The 20,846-nt window shown below is 49.6% G+C and overlaps 1 protein-coding gene across 3 annotated transcripts in view; it reads left to right on the plus strand.

The window, feature by feature from the left end:
- RASGRF1 (Ras protein-specific guanine nucleotide-releasing factor 1) overlaps positions 1-20,846 on the plus strand; it is a 170,229-nt gene that overhangs the window by 128,102 nt on the left and 21,281 nt on the right. For all 3 annotated transcript variants that reach the window (XM_011983718.1, XM_011983719.1, XM_011983720.1), the window contains 5 exons: positions 1,596-1,699; positions 3,135-3,219; positions 8,031-8,228; positions 12,491-12,570; positions 19,703-19,820. In XM_011983718.1, the coding sequence (XP_011839108.1) occupies positions 1,596-1,699; positions 3,135-3,219; positions 8,031-8,228; positions 12,491-12,570; positions 19,703-19,820 (585 nt within the window). The remainder of the gene's footprint in view (positions 1-1,595; positions 1,700-3,134; positions 3,220-8,030; positions 8,229-12,490; positions 12,571-19,702; positions 19,821-20,846) is intronic.

The following is a 20,846-nucleotide window of genomic DNA, read 5'->3' on the forward strand; positions in this document are numbered from 1 at the left end:
CACATGCACACATACCACACCACACATATGCATACACATACACACACACACACCACATGGACATTGCATTATACCACACACACCACTTACACACACATCAACACAGGCGCACAACACACACACATATACACCACAGATACCACACACGCACACACCACACACACACCACATACACTCCACAGATACCACACCACACACACATCACACACACACATACCACATACACACCACACCACACACCACATACACACATCACCCACAGGCACACCACACACACACACACATACACATACACATACACATACACATACACATACACATACACATACCCACACCACAAACACCCCATACACACCACACACACAGCACCCACACGGCACACACAGAGGCTATTTTCCTCCACGGTCCTCGCTCCGTTCACATGACTTGGAACCATTTAGGCTGGAGCTCCCTGAGGTCAGGGCCCGTGTTTCCTGCCTTTCTGTCTCGGCATGTGGCGAGGCCTTGGTGCAGACCTCAGTGCTCATCTGAGGAGGAAATGGGAGGAAGGGAGACACTTAGTTTAGGAGGGATGGCCCCACTTCCTTTGGGACCCAGCAGATGGGCTGCTTGTGGGTGCTCAGCCCAGCCCACTAGGATTTCTGGACAGAGTGAAGTGAGCATGAGAAAGCGAAGGCATGAGGCACACGAGACAGTCATCTGTTGGAGCACCTGCTGCCCAAGGAGTTGACCCCTCTCCTCTCCTCCTGTGTGGCCCAGTTGGTCCTGAGGTGGTGATGGGGGAGGATTCTTGTTCCTAACAGGCTCCTCCCAAGACCAACATAGTTGTCCCTTTACCCACCACCTTCCAGCACCCCTCACTCAGATCCAGCAGACCTTCCACGAGGCCTTTGTGCCCAATACACTGGCCTCCCCATGTCCACCTCTCATCCATCTCCTGCCGTGGGCACCACTGTCCCCTGGCTAATGTCTCCCTGAAGATCTCTGATCATAGGGCCCAAGTAGTGGACACCCTTAATGACAGTATCCAAGGGTGGCCCCTGGGGACCAGAGACATTGACTAAGGCCCAGGACTAAGGTGGGTCAGCTGTCTTCTAAGCACAGGACCATCCCAGGAGCTAATCACACCTGGGAGTCCACACCTGCTAGTTTCAAAAGGAAATTGTATAGAGCCAGTTGTTGGCTCAGGCGGACCCTAAAGTGTGGCCAGGCACAGCCTGGAGTCAGATGACCTGGGCTCCAGTCCTAGTCAGCCCACTTCCAGCTTAGCAACTTGGGCCAGTGGTTCACATCTGGAAACCTCGGTTGTCTCATGCATGTGCTGGGAGCTCCCTGGCAGGGTGGGTGAGGGCGGTCCAAGCACTGGGCTGCACACACCAGCACAACAGGGCGGGGCCCATCTCCCTCCATTCCCTTCCCTCCACCTTCCCTCATCATACTCCATCCACCCGCCCACCAGATTCGAGGTGGCATCATACCCCATCCACCCGCCCACCAAATTCGAGGGGGAGAAACCCCCAGAGAGGCAGCTGAGAATCCAGGAGGTGTTCGTCGTGGGCCTAACTCAAAACCTTGCTCCCCTAACTCAAAACCAGGCTGAAGGCGTGAAGGCTGAGCCCTTTGAAAACCACTCGGCCCTAGAGATTGCGGAGCAGCTGACCCTGCTAGACCACCTCGTCTTCAAGAAGATTCCTTATGAGTAAGTGTTGCAGGCAGCACTTGCCTCCCCCCGCTTCCTCAGGCACTGTCTTGGACAGCACCCCGGAAGCATATGCAGTGAACTTCCAGAGCTGTGCGGACCCTCCACAGCTTAAAGCAATAGTGCCTGGGTCCGCAGAATGACGGAGAAGCCTGTTTCTGTTCCTGCCCACCAAGTTCTCTCCTTACCTGTCAGCTGCACATACACACTTTTCTGGAGTCATCTCTAACTCAGAGCTCCTAGAAAGACAGTATCTAGAAAAGAGCATGTGTTCATGTGTGTGTGCACACGTACCTGTGAGAAACTGTGCACACAGGTATGAGCATGGGTGCGTGTGTGGGTCCAGTGACCTCCAGGAGCTGATTTAGGGGACAGATGTGGACTTTGAAGAAGCCCCAAGGCCTGCTGTTACCTGCTCTGGCCTCAGTCATCCCTGGTGTTCATTGCAATTATTCTACTTTTATAATTTTGTATCCTTCTTCCTTCCTCTGACGCTATGCCAAAATGGCATTTGTAAACATTATTTTTAATGAGTACACAGCATTCTCTAACAGTGTGTTACTAAGCCACGAGGGTGTTTTCAGTCTCCACTTTTATATTGATCGCTACAGTAAGCATCCTTGTAACAAATAAGTCTCAGTTCCTAACAATGGTCCCAGAATGGTTTCCCAAAATTGAGCTTGCCGGATTTGAATGATTGAGGGGCTTTTGGCCTCAGCTCCACCTGGCACTCTCGCAGCCCTCCCCAGCGTGGGTGCTGCCTCGTGTAAATAGAGAGCGTCGGCACTTTGGAAACCTGTCACATCTCCTGGACATAGAAGCAGCTGATATTCCTGACATGTCCCTGTAGGAGGAGAAGCGGGATATGTTTTCAAACACAGATCACCTCCCCTGGCCCCTTCTGCCCACAGGGCTCTGCCAAGGTCCCCTCTCCCTGTCACTTTATGATGTCAGGAGCCTGTGGCTTGGCTTGCAGGCATTTTAAGCCTTTTATCTGCCCCCTTTTAGGGTCTTCTATTCCCTCATCCTACAGACCAGCTGCTGCAATGCCTAAAATGTGAATTCTCCCTGTCAGAAAACAAGATTCATAACAAATTATTTCCACTGTACCTCACAATAAGGTGTGTGCTTCCCACACCTTATTTCAGCCTCCCAGTAACCCTGTGAGGAAAGGATCGTCTTTATTCCCATTTTACAGATGAGGAAACTGAAGCCCTGCTCTATAAAGGGTTTGTCTGAGGCCACACAGCTGCGACAAGGCAGAGCTGGACTTCAGCCCAGGGTTCCTTCCTTCCAGGGTTCTGCAGAAAGTCATTCCCCCAAAATGACAGCCTCAAAAAGCCAAAAAATTAAAATAAAATAAAAAGCATGGAGCAATGAACTCAGCAAGGCAAACCTCACCTCCTCCACCTGGGTCTCCCCTTACTTCCCACAGGGAGTTCTTCGGACAAGGATGGATGAAACTGGAAAAGAATGAAAGGACCCCTTATATCATGAAAACAACCAAGCACTTCAATGATGTGAGTATGGATGGGAGCGCTTCTCTCGCTGAGGTTTTTCTTTGGCAAGATGCTCAAGAGGCTGGGTAGAGAATGGGCTATACACCTGGCTGGAACCAGACTGCTGGGTCCTCTCCAGCCCTGCCACCCCTTGCCATGTGGCCTTGGGCTGGTTGCCTCACCTCGGTCTCGGTCTCTTTTCCTATTAAGTGGGGCTGACCATAGAATGGTCGTAGGATGATTAACCGGGCAGTCATCTAAAGACATTCAGCCCAGCATTGGCTTGCCACGAGCTCTCACCCAGGACTTGTGATTCCTAAGAGGGGTCACTCCTCGGAGCAGGGTGTTTGGGGAGTCTGCGGCAAAGAGAACAGAAAGGAATGAAGGATTAGAAGGAAAGCAATGAAGACCTTGCTATGCTTCCTATTTTTTAACCTCATCAAATGGCAGACAGCTTCCCTCTAATTCATACATTATCCAGAACCCTCAGAATCTCCTAATGTTTTGGTTGTTTCGGCTACCCTGAAAGTGAACGTCTAATTCTCTTTAATGTTAGGAGGCCACAGTGCTGTGCGAGACTAAGGCTCCTGAATGTCCCCAGCTAGGATCAAGATGATCCAATATCCAGCTCCTCCAGCCCCCTCCTCTAGACCTCCCAGCCCCAGCTTTCCTGGGGAAGAACTGTTGAGATGGGACCAAGCACTGGGCCTGCAAACTGGCCTGGCATAAGCGACTCAAAGTGTCTGGACTGACTGATTAGCACACTAAGTTCAGATGGGTGCATCACACACCCCCAGCTCCCAGAATCCCTTCTCAGAGAAACATGGGAGCGGCAGAGAACTGGGGGCCAGACAGGTCCCAGAGCCTTCTGAGGCTCAATTCATGTCCACAGGGAGCATTTGCAATGTTCTTTAATAAGAATATCCACTGCCCCCTAACCGGGTGCCTACCTCGTGCCTAGCACTGAGCATTTTGTGCATAGTAATCTCATTGAAAGCTCACATCAACTAAAAGATGGGGGCTGTCCTCACATTTTTAGATACAAAGAAACCAAGGCTCTGGAGGGGCAAATGCTGAGGTCTCCTAACTGGTGCATGGTGGCTCATGACTTTCATTGCTGCACAGTGCAAATCAGCTGTGTGAGAAAAAAAAAAGAAAGAAAAAAATCCCTCCCAGCAACTTCCCCACATTTGCGCAAGTTCCAGCCCCTGAACCACAGAGATGGGTCACTCCCAGCCTGGTAACAGCCCTGAGAACAGTTGCACTCAGCATCCTCATTCTTCTGAGTTTAATCATCAACACGAGGAAAGAGCCTTTGAGGGCCGGTGGTGGGAGCACATGATTCCACTTGCCCTGACCACCTTGGCCAGGGTCACATCCCACCAGCCCCAGCCCCCAGCACACCATATCCTGGGAGGATCCTCAGCAGCCTGGAAGAAACAAGAAAGACCCAGGGATTGCAGCTCAGGGGAGGAGCCCTCTGGGGCCTCCTAGGCCCGGGCACCCAGTGGCTCCTGCAGTAAGCACAGCAGCAGAAAGGAGACTTGTGTGCCTCTCAGGAGAGAAAAAGGGACAGAGACCAAGCCTCAGGAAACATCCTGACAGAGGCCTGATCTGACCACACCTTACAGCACCAGGCAACAAATCACCGTCCCCTCCCTTCCCCTGTCCCACTGTGTGCCCAGGAGTCAAGCAAGTGAAAGACAAGAATATGAAGTGAGCATTCATTGAGTGTTCAGCGCATGCTAGACGCTGTGCTTCAAAAGCATCATCTCATTTAATCCTGTCATCCCCACTTTGTGGATGAAGAAACTGAGGCTCGAGGAGGGGAAATTTCATCCCCAACATTACACAGCAGGGTACAATTTTGAACGCACACGGTCTACCTGAGAAGCTGCCCTTGTAACGACCTGGCATTTGGCCATCTCTGTTCAAATCCACCATTTGGTTCTGATACACAGGACATGTGCTGGCACAATAGCGATTTACCTCGTCTCTCCCTGGCACAGTTCTGTTTGCTGTTTTCTGGTGCTTTTGCTTTTAATGTCTTTGTCCTCTTAGCTGGTACTGGCCAGGATCTTCAGGACCATGGCCAAGCTGGGGTACTGGGGTAAGACAAGCAAGGTCCCCAGAGAGCAAAATCTAAGGAGCTACTTACCCTTCTGCACTTGTACCCCATACCTCACCTGCTTCACCCTAGTCCCGTCTCTCTCCAGGACAGCGTGGAATGGACATGGTGATCATGTGTCTCCTTCTTGGGTTTTTTGTGGGGTTTTTTGGGGGTTTTTTTTGTTTGTTTTTTTTGGGGGGTTTTTTTGACAGAGTCTCACTCTGCTGCCCAGGCTGGAGTGCAGTGGTATAATCTCGGCTCACTGCAACCTCCACCTCCCAGGTTCAAGCGATTATCATGCCTCAGCCTCCCGAGTAGCTGGGATTACAGGTGCACGCCACTGCACCCAGGTAATCTTTGTATTTTTAGTAGAGACAGGGTTTCACCATGTTGCACAGGCTGGTCTTGAACTGACCTCAGGTGATCCACCCACCTCGGCCTCCCAAAGTGCTGAGATTACAGGTGTGAGCCACTGCACTTGGCCACCTTCTTGGTTTTAAAGGAGATGCTTCTAGTATTTCCCAATGTGGAATGATGTTTGTTTCTTTACCAGGTTTTTTTTTTAAATTAGCTTTTGTTCCTTGGGTGCTAATGGATGTAACCATGAACAAATACAGAATTTTATCAAATATTTCTTTCTGCATCCTTGGAGATGGTCATATGGTTTTCCTCCCTTAATCTGTTGATATAGTAAATGACAATTATACTTTTTTTCTAATATTCAGTCATCCTTGCATTCCAGGGATAAACCCAATGTGGTCATGGTATATTAAACAAGAGGGTGTGTAGCTTTCCTTTCTTTTGTTATCCATTTCTGGTCTCAGTATCAAGGTAATACTGGCTTCATAGAATGAACTGGCAGATACTCCTTTTATCCTTCTTCTCTGGAAGATTTGACTGATCTATTTATTTCAAAAATTAGTATAACTTTTATATAAAACTGTTTTTAAGTTCCATGTTCTCTCGATGGGAAAAAATTTAACTACAACTTCAATTTAATTAAGAAATATAATACATGTACTACTGTGCGTTATTATCCTTCCTGATAATAAGTAGTAGTCCTTAAGTAGTAGTTCCATTCTGAAGTAGTTTTACAATTCATTCTCCTTGATGAGCATCCTTTAGAAATTATTTTTGCGGTTTCTTAGCAATAAAGCCCTATAATATTTAATTCATCTGTAAATGTCCTTTTATTGCCTTTTTTTAAAGTAGTAGTCTTTTTTTAAATTTTTTATTTTAAAATAATTAAACAGTCACAAAGGACGGGTGCAGTGGCTCACACCTGTAATCCCAACACTTTGGGAGGCCGAGGCGGGCAGATCACTTGAGGTCAGGAGTTCGAAACCAGACTGGCCAACATAGTAAAACCCCATCTCTACTAAAAACACAAAAATTAGTCAGGCATGGTGGTGTGTGCCTGTAATCCCAGCTACTTGGGAGGTTGTGGTAGGAGAGTCGCTTGAACCCAGGAAGCAGAGGTTGAAGTGAGCCGAGATGACACCACTGCACTCAACCTGGGCGACAGAACAAGACTCTGTCTCAAAAAACAAAACAAAACAAAAAAAGTCTTAGGAAGTGACAAAAGAATGTACCAGAAAGCCCACTGCTTCCTGCTGTTCCAGCTTCTTGTAATTCTAATTACCTGATGTTCTAGCCCCAGCTTCCCACCCCTGCCCCCAGCTGCTCCAGGTCCAACCTGCCCTTGATTGGTTCATGTGCATGTCATGTTTGGAGATGGAGTCCTAGAAGATATCTTCTACTGTGTATGTGAGACCAGCAGTGCTTCAAAGTGTGTCCTGTCCAAGCTCTAGTTGTGTGATGGGGGATTCCCTCAGAATTTGGCCCCTTTTAACTATTTGTTCTTCCAGATGAACTTTAGAATTACTTTGTCTGTAATTACTTTTCTAGAGAAAGCTCTCGTTGGTATTTGGTTTTTTGTTTGTTTTCAGGGTTTTTGTTTTGTTTTGTTTTTTGGTTTTTTTTTTCTTTTTGAGATGGAGTCTCGCTCTGTCACCCAGGCTGGAGTGCAGTGGCGCGATCTCAGCTCACTAAAACATCCACCTCCTGGGTTCGAGTAATTCTCCTGCCCCAGCTTTTTGAGTAGCTGGAATTATAGACATGCACCATCACACCCATCTAATTTGTGTGTGTGTATGTGTGTGTGTGTGTGTTTTGTAGAGACAGGGTCTCACCATGTTTGTCAGGCTGGTCTCGATCTCCTAACCTCAAATGATTCGCCCGCCTCGGCCTCCCAAAGTGCTGGGATTACAGGTGTGAGCCACTGTACCAGGCCTGAGTGTTTTATTGGATTACATTAAACACATGTATCAGCTTTCAGAAAAATGACATATTTACATTCCCATTTGGGAATTTGATCTCTTTCTCTGTTATTCAAGCCTTTTATATCCTTTGGTGACCTGTTTTTTCCATCCTACATAGTTCTCATTAAGTTCCTAGGTATTTACAAATTCCCATTGTTATTTGGAAGGTTGTATTTTTGTTGTATTTTCTAATTGATTATTGCTAATGTATATATAAACTTTTCATTTTTCTATATTGAACCTTTAGCCAGCAACCCTAGCAAGCTCTGTTCATTGTTCTCACAGTTGTCCAATTCCTTCTTGTATTTTCAAACAGGCAATTATATCTGCAAATAGTGATTATTTCTCATCTTTGCAATACTTACTCCTCTTTTTCCCTGTCTTATTGCATTGGCTTAAAGATCAGTAACTTGATTGCTTCAGAAATCATCCGCAATGAGGACATCAATGCCAGGGTGAGCGCCATCGAGAAGTGGGTGGCCGTGGCTGACATCTGCCGCTGCCTCCACAACTACAATGCTGTGCTGGAGATCACCTCATCCATGAACCGCAGTGCAATCTTCCGGCTCAAAAAGACATGGCTCAAAGTCTCTAAGCAGGTGCGGGCAGGAGGCTGGCACCACTGCCTCCCTGGGGCTGGATTGGGGATGGGGCAGGAAGACCAGTGGGCTGGCCACTGGGCATCTACAAGTGGGCAAAGGACTGGGCTGAGGTCTAACACTCCCAGGTAAAACAGAGAATCACTTCCCGTATATCACCTGGGACCAGATAGCAGGCCCACAGATGTGGCAGTGAGACTGTGGGACTGTAATTCCCACCTGAGTAATTAAAACCTCAAAGTGGAAAGAATATGTTGGTGATTATTGGTCCCAACACTTTTCTTCTGGAGTTGGGGCGAGAGTGGTGGCTTTATGGGGATCTGCAGGGCAGCTGAGACTGTGGTCAGGTGAGCCTTCCATCAGAGGACCCTTCCGTCAGATGATCCTGCAAGCCCTTCCCAGGATTCTGATTTCACCTGCCCTTCTGGCCACAGAGAATTAGCTGCTCCCTGGAGCCTGTCAGCTAGTTGATCACCTTAAATGTGGGCTCGATCCCTCTTCACTCAGAACATGAATCTGAAAAGTCATAAACATAAAACATGAACATAAAACCATAAGATAGATTCTTCCTCAGGAATAAAGTTGCAGGCATTGGGGTCAGGAGGGACCAGTGCTCCTTATAGGAGAGCACAATGAGGCACTTGGACCACTTCCTTAGTGCACTTGGTGGATGCCCCCACCCCAGCCTGCATGTGTGCAGGAGGCCGGACAAGCACCCCCTGTAGACCAGGCAAGCCTCCAAGCACGATCCCTTGGCAGCAGTGTCTGTCATCCTACCGCTGGGTGGGCTGTGTGGGATCCAGTGGCTCCAAGGGCCCTGTCTCATCTGGGCCACTCTGGACTTGCATACTGTGTCACCCTCATTGTTCTCTTTATCACCTGCTCCTCACTACCCTCCTCATGTCAATGGCAGGTCTTGATTCCACCCACCAAGCAGGCGGCATGTCCATAATCCTCCCTACTTAGCAGCCAAACTCAGGAAAGTCTTGGGACATCTCTGCTACCCTTCCCCCACCTTCTGGTCACTCCAGCCCCTGATGACAGCAGGACTACAGAACATGCAGGGACACCCCATTACAATCCAGTGGGATTGGGCCTTTTGCTTCTTGGCACACAGAGATGCCAGGCTTGGGGTCAAGGACCGTAAAAGATGCTACTCTTGTTTGCGGGCTCCAGGAAAGAGCAGAGCTCAGGAGCACAGGAGCTCAGAGCTGCAGGCACATCCAGCCAAACATGGTACATACTGTCATGAACTCCTAGAGGCAGGTGTTGAGCAAGGCTCTGCAGAACCTCCAAGTCACCCAACCTCATTTGGCTTGTCAAGGTTCAGGCAGGGCCCTTGCCACAATCTGGGGGCCCATTCCAGGTAAATCTCTCTCTCCTTCGCCCCTGTACTATGGGAATGACATCATCTTTTCCAGAGGCCCTGGAGACCAGGCTTCAGTTTCCCACCCCACTTAGGCTTCCTGGAACCCACACTCCTTGCATTTCTTGGTCTCGATCTCCAGCATCACCTTCCTCATGGATTTGGGAGGGAATGAGCTTGGCCATCCTGAAATCTTCTGTTCTCTGCAGAGAGTGCAAATCAAGGACACTCGGTGGTCAGGGCATGTGATTCAGCCTGTGTTCTAGGATGTCTTTCTGGACTTAGGGTCAGCTGGCCTGGTTCAAAAATCAAAAGTGCCTTTGGCACCGCATGAGGTCTCCACCCTCTATGGCAGTCTGGACCCAGCTGTCTTCTGCAGCCCCCAGCCATGTAAGAGTTGTGTGTCTGCACAGTACCTGGACCCAGGAGCTTCTGGGAGTTCCTGGTCATGGCCTGCTCAGCATCTGCCAGGGGCAGTTCATTATCTCTCTACAGGCGTCCCATGGACATTGGAGACCCTCTGAAATGGCCACGCTTCTTAGATGGCCTGAACTGTAACCTCAGCAGCCAGTTCTTATTGCTCGCTTAAATGTGCTCACCATAGCAGAAAAGCATTATGTCCAAGTCTGGTTCAGCCCCTGGCAAGAGTCAGGCAGCTGGGTTTCATTTGGGACTTTTCATTTCCCCTTTCTTCTTTTAACCCCTCTCCCCATCCTCTTTGAAAAAACAAACAAACAAACAAAAAAAAACAAACCTCAAGACAGGATCTGATGATGATGCTCTTCCATAGGACAGTACAATGACTAACATGGATTTGTGTGTCGCCTCTCCTGGAGACAAAAGCCTCGCCTTGGCTAACAATAGATTTTGGCCTCTCTGGGAGGGAACATTCTTGGCCAGCCAGAAGTCCTCCACTTGGTGAACAGGAAGTGATGGAATTTTGGAGACCACAAAATCATCCTTCTTCCTGACATTGACTCCAAGGCTCCTTGCTTGGTCCCTGCTCTCAATCACATATTCCAAGGGCCCCTCATTTCTGCCTGCTGGTGTCCACACTCTAACAGAGACACCCAAGATCCCAGAGGCTTGGTATCCCATGGAGCATCAAAGGATAGAAGCTCCTGGCCCAGCTAGAAGATAGATACTTGAACTGCTTCAACTTGGAACGTACTTTTTAAGCAGCAGCTGAGAAAATTCTGTGGCTTCCCAGGCCATAGAGCTCCTTCCTGGAGAGAGCATGACAACCCAAAGAGGAGCAGCCATACACAGCAAGCATGGGGATGTGGAGGAAGTTAAAAATGTGACCAGTTCAGAGCCACAAATTGGTCCCGGAATATCTTCTGCACATTTTCACGGCCTCAGAGCACGGTGACACTTCATCTAGAGCTACATGGCCACCGGGACCTCCTGATCAAGCTTCTGTGTCTCCCACAATTCTAGAATATCTGAGCTAGTATTGCCCTAGGGAATACCTGGATTTACCCTCCCATTTTCCATATGGGGACCCTGAGGGCCAGACAGGCAAGAGGAGTGGTGATTTGCCAGTCGGCATGCCAAGGGTAGGTGACAGAGGCTAGGGAGGCCCTAGGTTTCCTGACTCAGCCCCCGCCTCTGACCTCAAGCCATATCAGGTCATTCCTCTGCAGGTGGATGGAGAGGAAGAGGAAGGAGGGTGCAGCTCTGGAAAGGGGCAAGTGCAGGAGGGAAGGTGAGATCTAGAACAGAGGTGGGCCAGGGCATCCAGCCTTCGCCAGTCATTGGAGAGCAGACATCTCAAGTGAAAGCAGAATCATCTGCCTTGACTCTGTGTGCTGTGTGCTATTCTGTTGCGTGTCAGATCCGGAACACAGTTGTGCTCTGAACAGGATTAGTCCACACCAGGTGGCTAGGCTTTTTCTGCTCGTTGATAAGGCACGGAACTGAATGGTACGTTCAGCCCTTCTTTCCCCTTGAAGAGCACACACAGATCTCCTCCTGTCAGAATGGAGACTTAGATTGTCCTTTTCAGTAGACAAGTTTCTCAGCAGAAATCTGACCCCAAGATTGGGCGTGTGCTTGGCCTCCAGGGCCTGTCTCCCCTTCAGGCTGACTAGGGCTCTGGTGGCGTGACGTACCGCTGTGCTCCGGTGGTTTCTCAGCCACATTCTGAATCTTGAGGAACAGAGCTGCAAAGGAAGTCTCTAACCTATCTCACCATTTTATCAATGAGGGAGCTGAGGACCCCTGAGGGAAAGGACCTTCCCTCAGGCTCCACAGCGCACAAAGCCAGGCTTGACCCAGGGCGCTCCGTGGGTCAGACAGACTCCAGCCACTGAAACTCGGCTGCAGCCTGATGTGTGTGCTGGGCCTGGTGGGGTCGCTTGGCAAAGCCCTTTGCTCTGGGGCTTCCTCTCTCCAGCCAGGCCTTTTCTTTTCTGATGATCAGTTCGTCTCCCATCTTTTTTCTTGATCCTTAAATTTGGGTGGTGTTTCTGATGTGAAAAAGGGAACATGTGAGATGAGGGTCACATCCTTTGAGTGTAGTTCATGAGAAAGATCAGGAAAATCAAAAATCTGCCATTTCCTGCTCTCAGCGTAGGCTCCTGGAAGTCACCCAGCAAGTCCTAAATTGCCCAGGTGTCGGGCTCCTGCAACATTTCCCAGGGCCAAATCCACACTCAGGTCCCTCACATCCACTTCCTTGCTTCTGAGAGATGTGTGAGCACAGGCACACTCAACAAGGACCCATGCCCAACTCCTGAGGAGTTCAGGAGCAAGGTGCCCAAACACGGGAGGCCCCCAGATCCCAAGGGAATGCAATTCTGGAACCCTGGCGGGCAGCATGCTGGAGTGTGGGCCTGAGGTCCCGGGCCTTGGTGTGTGCTGTGTGTTAGTAAATGCTTCTGATTCCTTCTAGACTAAAGCTTTGATTGATAAGCTCCAAAAGCTTGTGTCATCTGAGGGCAGATTTAAGAATCTCAGAGAAGCTCTGAAAAAGTAAGTGTCTGTCATTTTGTCACTGTTATTTGTAAAATCATAGACCCGCATTGCAGAGGCATTCACGTGCCACCCCCAGCCAGAGCAGGAGGTCTGTCTGTCTGTCTGTTCATCTGTTTACCCACAAGACCCCTACATTTCCTGGACCCCAATGGTGGAGTCCTCCATGGTCTGCCAGAGAAATTCCAGAGTTTGCTGGCATTTCCTGGGAGAAGCGCAGGAATCATGCTGGGATCCCTGAAAGCATAGTAGCTGTGATGATAATAATAGTGGTGCCAGATGTCTCGATTCTAAAATGTACGTTTTCTTTTTACATTTTAATAATTCTGACATCAGGAGATGTCTTAAAGTCAGTGTTGTTTATTTAACATGATTGTGTTTCCTTTTTCACTTGAGAATTCATCATCAAGATATGCTTTCATTTTATAGACAGTGGCATCTTGGAATCAAAAAAATACTGTTTTCCAATAATCATACTTAAAGTTTGTAAAGGACTTGCCTAGACATTGTGTGTTTAACGCCATCAACATTGCCCATAAGGCGGGGTCCTCAGCCTCAGCACCCTTGCTATTTTGACTACAATGATCCTCTGTTGAGGGGGACTGTCTTGTGCACTGTGGAATCTTTAGCAGCATCTCTGGCCCCTACCTGTGAGATGCTAATGGCACCCCCTTCAGTTGTGACGACCAAAACTGTCTCCAGACATTACCAAATGTCCACTAGGGGGCAAAATCCTCCCCCCTTGAGAACCACCAGGATAAGGCTGCTTCCCACATCCTGTTCTTGCAGACAAAGAAACTGAAGAGCTAGTGACTGGTCCAAGGCCATGTGGCCATGGCCTAGCACCAGGACTGGCCCAGGCTGGCCTCCAGGGCTTGGCAAGGTTTGCCCTGGGCTCCAGACAAGCTCTCCCAGGGAAGCACTGATTCAGCCCATCTGCACACACTGTGGCCGCACACTCACACGAAATGGGGGGTTTGCTTCTGTCACTCTCATTAGGTGCTTACTCAGGCTTCTGCACTAGTCTCAACCCTCCTTTCATTGAGTGAGTGTCCGTTCCTCTCCTTGCCTGACTGGCTACTTGCCACACTTTGGAGAGACCCGGCGAGACCCCTGGGGTCCCGGTTCCCTGTATAGCTTAGGAAGCCTCTCCTCCCTTCCTGGTGTTCCCATGATCATGGCTGATGCAGGGACCACCAGAGTTTACTACCCCCAGACCCTGAGGATGGGGCCAGCCAAAACCTCCAGCCCTTCACAGTGGCTTTGACGGACTACTCACCCCCTCTGCCAGCCTCGTCTGCCTCCTCGTTTTCTTCCTGCCATACTTGGTCTGTCCTTCGCCAGCTCTGTGTGCCATCGCCTTGACCATCTCCACTTTATTTGTGTTCTCAGACAGATGTTGCACCCATCTGTGCTGTCCGGCCGTCTCTCTTCTGCCTGGGCTCCCCAGAGCCCCTGTGGACTGTGCTTGTGGGGAGCTGCCCCTCCGTGCATTCACCAACTTGTCCGTCCGCCCCCGGGGCACCACTCCATCCACCTCCTCACATGGCTGGCTTCCTGGTCTGCTGCCGCCACCACTGCTGCCTCCACTGCCTCTGGGGCCCCCCTTTCTGTCTGAGTCCCCATCCTGACCGTCTTCCCTCTTTCAGGTGGCCTGCGGGCCCGTGTAAGTGTCTCTCCCACATTCTCCTAGTCCCTGCAGCACAGGGCAGAGGTGGCCTGCGGGCCTCTGGGAGCTAAGAGCTTTATGCAAACCAGGTTCTGGACTTACAGAGACATAGGCAAAGCACGCAGAGGAGGGAGGGACTGGGGAAACCTGGGGAAAATGCTTCCCGCACCCCCTCTCCTGAGGCTCTAAGGTTTTCACAAAGAGCGATGTTGCATGAATACTGAGCGTCTGTTTCACTAGGCGGGGGACGGGGGCAAGAGTAGCAAGGTGGTAGTCCATGGGCATAGCCAATGACCTCCCCAGACAAGCAGCCATGCTATGGGCCTCACCATGTTGGTCTGCAGCCCATTCATATGTCCCAGGCATCTTTTTCAGCTTTTCATTAAAATATCCAATATCAGGCTAGGCACAGTGGCTCACGCCTGTAATCCCAGCACTTTAGGAGGCTGAGGCGGGCAGATCACTTAAGGTCAGGAGCTAGAAACCAACCTGGTCAACATGGCAAAACGCTGTCTCTACTAAAAATACAAAAACTAGCCAGGCGTGGTGGTGCATGCCTATAATCCCAGCTACTTGGGAGGCTGAGGCAGAGAATCGCTTGAGCCCGGAAGGCATAAGTTGCAGTGAGCCGAGATCGCACCACTGCACTCCAGCCTGGGTGACACAGCAAGACTCTGTCTCAAAAAGAAAGAAAAAGGAAAAAAGAAAAAATACCCAATTTCTACCAGCATCCAGGCTGGAAAATGGCCTTATTGCCTTTCCCAGCCAAGACTTCACCACCAAACCCTAAATCAACACCCCGCCAGCCATTCTCTTAAATGTCCCTTGCCCCACCTACAACAGCCCTAACTGTGTGTGCCCCTTCAGTCCCTGCCGGGTGCCCTGAGAGTGGCCTCATCTCCCCTTTTCATTCCCCAAGCCTACATCCTGGCGAAGTCCCATGACTGTTCCCTCCTCCCAACCTCCCAGCAATCAGAACCTTTCCACAGCTCCAGGCAACAAGAATTTGGTTGAGAACTGAATTTAGCAGTAAAATGTGGTCACCAGCTCTTTTGGGGCCGATTCCAGTTTTGACTACCCTGTCTAATCTCAACCGAGCACACACTTTCATATCTGCACATTTTGTGTTTAATTTGAATAGGAAGTCCTTGAGTTAGAGGAACATGTGGGACACACTGTTACTGTAGGCTGCTGCAGTGAAAGCTTTTCCCCTTTGTTCCCCTGAATTAAGGATGGGAACAGCCATGGAGGAGTGTGTCAGCTAGCTGACTGCCAGGCCATCCCCTATACCCTTTAATCAGGGTGAGAATCAATTTATCTATATGGATATGATGAGCCCAAAGGCTGAGCTCTAGAATTTCAGGGGTTCCAGCAAAGCCAAATATCTATCTCTATCTTTATTTTCTGCCTGTGACCACAGAGCAGAGTAGCAACCCAGTGGTAAAATGGGACTTTCCACCCCCACCCCATCACAGTGTTTTTTTCAAAGACTACCTACCTAATCACCCTGTACCTTGTGCCAGAACCTTGGACCCTGGCCCCAGGGGATTCAGCCCACACAGCCCAACCTCAAGGGCCCTCACGCCCTCCCTGAATGCCCATCCCAGGCCTCAAGATAGAAGAGAAGAGATCCCCAACTACAGTCGGCAGAAACTTGTAAGAGAGAGTGGCCCATCCCACAGCCAGGGCAGTACAGGGAAGAGAAAAGTCGGAGAGAAGGAGGAAGGAGAGATGGACTCAGTGCTTGTCACGGGTCGGTTTCCTGGAGTTTGGTGTAGAGCGTGGGCAGCTGCCTCATGCCAGCAGTAGCTTGTCCCCCATAATTTCCCTTATTCCATTTAACATCATCAGGAGCGTCTTGGTGGAAAGAAACATCCAGTTTGGGGGCTCCAAACAACCACAGGCAAGGTCAGGTGTCACCATGCATGGGAGTGCCACAACAAGGCCTTGCCCAGAAACCAGAAACAGCTTTCAGGCTAGGGGTGGGACACTTTCCTCTCTGCTCCCTAAAATGCTAGCTGCAGACCTGTGAGGGCTCTGCCAGCAGAGGAAGCCACCCCTGTAGCAGCTCTGCTCAATAGGCAAGAGCTGGACCTCACCCGAGAGAGGCCAAAAGGCCCATATGGAAGGTTCAGGACTGGCCTGTTGTTGGGTATCTTGCCTACAGGAAGCCCCAACATGCTTCCCTGTTCATTCAGAGGCTCGGTGTGGCTCAGTCCCCATGCCATGTCTCCCTGCGGGGCCCTCCAGCAGTCCTCTGTCCCACTCTGGCAACTCCATACATTTGTCCACACGGCTGTGAATTTCAGATGGGGGTGGGTGTGTGTGTGTGTGATTCAGTGTGCTCTCATCCCCTCTTTCATGGCCCCCCACTACAGAGCAAGCCTGTCCAACCTGTGGCCCAAGGGCCGCATGTGGCCCAGGATGGTTTTAAATGCAGCCCAACACAAATTGGTAAACTTCCTTAAAACATTAAGAGATTTTTTTGTGATTTTTTTTTTTTCAGCTCATTAGCTATCGTTAGTGTGTTAGTGTATTTTATATGTGGCCCAAGACAATTCTTCCAGTGTGGCCCAGGGAAGCGAAAAGATTGGACATCCCTGCCATAGAGGTAGTAAATAGGGACAGAGGTTAGTACTGGGGCTGGGCATGCTACTTGCAAGTGATTCGATTGCAAATCCACCACCTTCCCACAACTGGACCATGACTCCCCATAAGTACCAGGGGCAGTCGACCCTCAGTGATCAGAGGACCTCGGATCCTTTTCACTGGTCTGGGTGTTCAGAAACCCCCAAAAGCCTTGAGAAACACTCTGAGTCCTTTGATCATTTGCAGTCAGCTCGCAGTCACCAGGCCTCCCGTTCTCCCTTCTATCCTTAGAGCACTGCATGGCTACCTGGCTACTGTCACACGTGCAGGTGGCAGGGTGAAGGGGGAGAGCACCTCTCAGAACCCACTAGTCTACACTGCCACAGCCTTACAACCCCAGAGTTACTTCTCAGATCTTTGGATTATTTCTCCATCAGACTCATAATCCTGGGCTTCAGACTTGGAGAATGATGGAAAGGAAATGAAGAGCTGGCTGGGCACAGTGGCTCACATCTGTAATCTGAGCACTTTGGGAGGCTGAGGCGGGCAGATCACTTGAGCTCAGGAGTTCCAGACCAGCCTGGCAACATGGCAAAACCCTGTCCCTACCAAAAATACAAAAATTAGCTGGGTATGGTGGTGCGTGCATGTAGTCCAGCTACTTAGGAGGCTGAGGCAGGAGTACCATTGGAGCCCAAGAAGTCAAGGCAGCAGTGAGCTGTGATTGCGCCACTGCACTCTGGTCTAGGTAACAGTGAGACTCTGACAAAAAAAAAAAAAAAAAAGAAAGGAAATGAAGACCTGAGCATGTAATAATCATGGGCTAGAAGGAATGGAAGGATGCAGAGCAGCCCCTCCAGTGGCTGGATGATCCTTACTCTTTTTTAATCACAAACCACAGTAAATATATATATTTGAAATTACAAGTCTATATACAAATGCATATATGCATTACAGGAGAAAAAAATCCACAAAACAATATATACCTTTATTCCATTTGATGAAGTCAGATATTTTCTTTTTCACTTGTTTTTTTTATTTGTTTTCAATTAAATAGAGATGGGGTCTCACTATGTTGCTTAGGCTGGTCTTGAACTCTTGGATGCAAGTGATCCTCCCACCTCAACCTCTCAAATCCCACTCCCTGGGATTACAGGAGTGAGCCACCACACCCGGCCCTTTTTCACTTTTTAAAAATTCTAGTCTACACCCTCTAAATTGATTTCAACACCCATGACAGGGTCAGCCCTACATTTGGAAAAACACTTTTGCCTGCTGTGTCCCTAACGCCAGGCATCTGCCTCCTTCACGACTTCGCCATACTGTGCCAACTGTACTTGTGTTTACCTAACAGCCTCTTTACATTAATTCACTTTTTCCCAAAAATATATAAGCAGGAAATTTTTATATCATGACAAATGGAAAACCAGCATACTTGCTGTAAATACGAGAATGCCATTAAAAAATATATGGTAAAAACAAAATAATGTTATTGAATTCTGGCCAAATACTGATGCTTGCCAACACTCTGATTCTGACACCTGTCGCTATTTGTTTAAAAAGATAAAATGTGAAAGGAGAATGGCAAGTGTCAAAAGTGTCAAAGTCACACTATCACCAAATGAGGCACTCTCCCTGAGCAGAAGGGGGAAAAGTAAAAATCCAATGTTTCTTACCATGTGAATTCATGTTATTTAATATTGTGCCTGTAAGTCACCTAAAATCAGCTGTCAGACCACCTAAAATTGTCTTAGCTGGCATCATTGCTTTATACATGAGGAGCCTGAGGACCAGAGAGGGAAAGGCCTGGCACGGGGTCACACAGTAGGCAGGTGAGGGACAAGGACCAGGTTTCTACTGTTGCTCTATCATCCTCCCGGCCTCCCCTTCCTCCAGGTTAGCAGGGTTGCCAGGTGGCCATAAGGAGACAAAGGTGAGATGGACTGGGAATGAGGGTCACTGCACTGTGCTTGATGATGTCACCACATCTGTGTGCTGAGCTGAGAGGAGGTGGCAGAGCACTGGGGAGGAGGCCCCAGAAGGAGCTAAAGGGAGCCCTGCCGGCACATAACAGCTGCCAGGCTCCATCACAGCCTCCATCAACCCTTACCCAGCATCCAGCCAGGGGCACCAGAACATGCTGGGAAGGAGCAGTAACAGGAGCCCCTGCTTTGGACCAAAAATCAGAGAGGCATGGCCCATCACTCCAGGGGCCCCGCTCCCAAAGATGCAGTCCCCCAAGAGTCACCAACTATGGAAACTATCACCCAACCTCCTGCCCCGAAGCTACGATCACTTTCAGGAAAGTGACCTCAGAGAGCAAGGGTTCCCTGCCCTGGCACCCAAGCCCAGTGCTTAGGTGGGCGGGAGATGCCAGTGGAGACAGAGGTCTCAGGGAGCAGAGACAAGGGAGTCAGATAGGGTACTGGCAGGAGTGGGGTGGCTGGGGCTGCAGAGCCCTTCGGGAGGTGATTCAGGGGGCAGATCTGGATGGGAGAGGCTCAAGGAGAGATAGGAAAGGTGAGTCTAGAGGGGCTGGTGACAGAGCCCAAGGACTGACTGGGACAGAAGGCAGAGAGGTAGGGGAGGACCTTCTGGCTCGGGAAGGAAAGAGACAATTTGAGATGCCCCAGTGGGTATAAGAGGCCCCAGTCAGTACCATGTCGCCCTCACCACCCCAGAGGACTGGCCCTGAGACCCAGCTGACAGTCCTAGGCTTGTAGAATAGTCAGTCCTAGAGTATAGTGTGATTCTTGGTGACTGCAAGTCCCTTTGCCTCTAGCAAAGCAAAAGGTGCATGCGGGATGTTCTGTTCTTGGTAGACGTTACCTTTTTTTAAATGAAAAACTTTTGTTAATTCCGTTTGCTTCCAAGTTGTGACCCACCCTGTGTCCCTTACCTGGGGATGTACCTCACCGACCTGGCCTTCATCGAGGAGGGGACGCCCAATTACACGGAAGACGGCCTGGTCAACTTCTCCAAGATGAGGATGGTGCGTTCCCCCCAGCCAGGCAGGGGAAGGGGGGTGTCGAAGCCCAGATGACTCAACGTGGGGCCCACCCACACTCTGCCCTCCAAGGCTCAACCCGCTGCATAGGGTGCCACCATTTGGGAGCCTGGATCCAGCTTCCCAATGAGAGCCATCACTATCATTGATGAGCAGTTAGAATCTGGCAGGCCCTGAACCATGCTTTCACAGGCATTTCCTCCTCTAGTCCTGACAGTCTGAGAGGTAGCTGCTCTTACTCTGCACCATTCAGATGAGCAGACTGAGCCTGGGTGAGGTCAAGTGAGCAGCCCAAGGTCACCCCACAAGTAAAAGGCAGAGCTAGGTCTGGAGCCCAGGTCCAGGTGACTCCAGAGCCCCACACTGTTATTCACACCCATCTGTATTGTTCATATTGACGCTTGATGTGGACAAAGTAAAACCACTTACACAGCACCTCCTAAAAGAATAAGTTTCCAATTTTCCCAGAAAAATCAAGAACCTGGGATAAGGGATGAGGAGACTTCTCCCATCAGAAACAGGATTCTAACCGTCCCCTTCTGCCCTCTCACTTCAACTGGAAAGCCTCTACTTGCACCAGTTTTATATAATGGGCCTCTACATTCGATTTTGGTTGGATGGAAAGGGTTTCTTCAGACACCATCCTGAAGAGCGAAAGCCCCTTTTCATCATGTCTTGTGCACAGCAGGCACTAAGGAAGTGGCAGATGCCTTTAACTTTTGCTAGAGTCGTAGGGTTTTGTTTTAGTGATGTTAGGTAGCTTATGCCACTAATTAAAGGAGATTTTTTTCTTCTCTCAGTCACATAGTGTAATTCACCTACAGAATCTCGACAAGTCTTGGAAGCAGATTTCTGATTTAAGAAAAAAGAAAAAAACATGAGGCTGGGTGTGGTCACTCACACCTATAATCCCAGCACTTTGGGAGCTGAGGCGGGTGGATCACTTGAGGTCAGGAGTTCGAGACCAGCCTGGCCAATATGGTGAAACCCCATCTCTACTAAAAATACAAA

This window comes from Mandrillus leucophaeus, unplaced genomic scaffold, assembly GCF_000951045.1.
Source record: "Mandrillus leucophaeus isolate KB7577 unplaced genomic scaffold, Mleu.le_1.0 Scaffold254, whole genome shotgun sequence".
NCBI lineage: Eukaryota > Metazoa > Chordata > Mammalia > Primates > Cercopithecidae > Mandrillus > Mandrillus leucophaeus.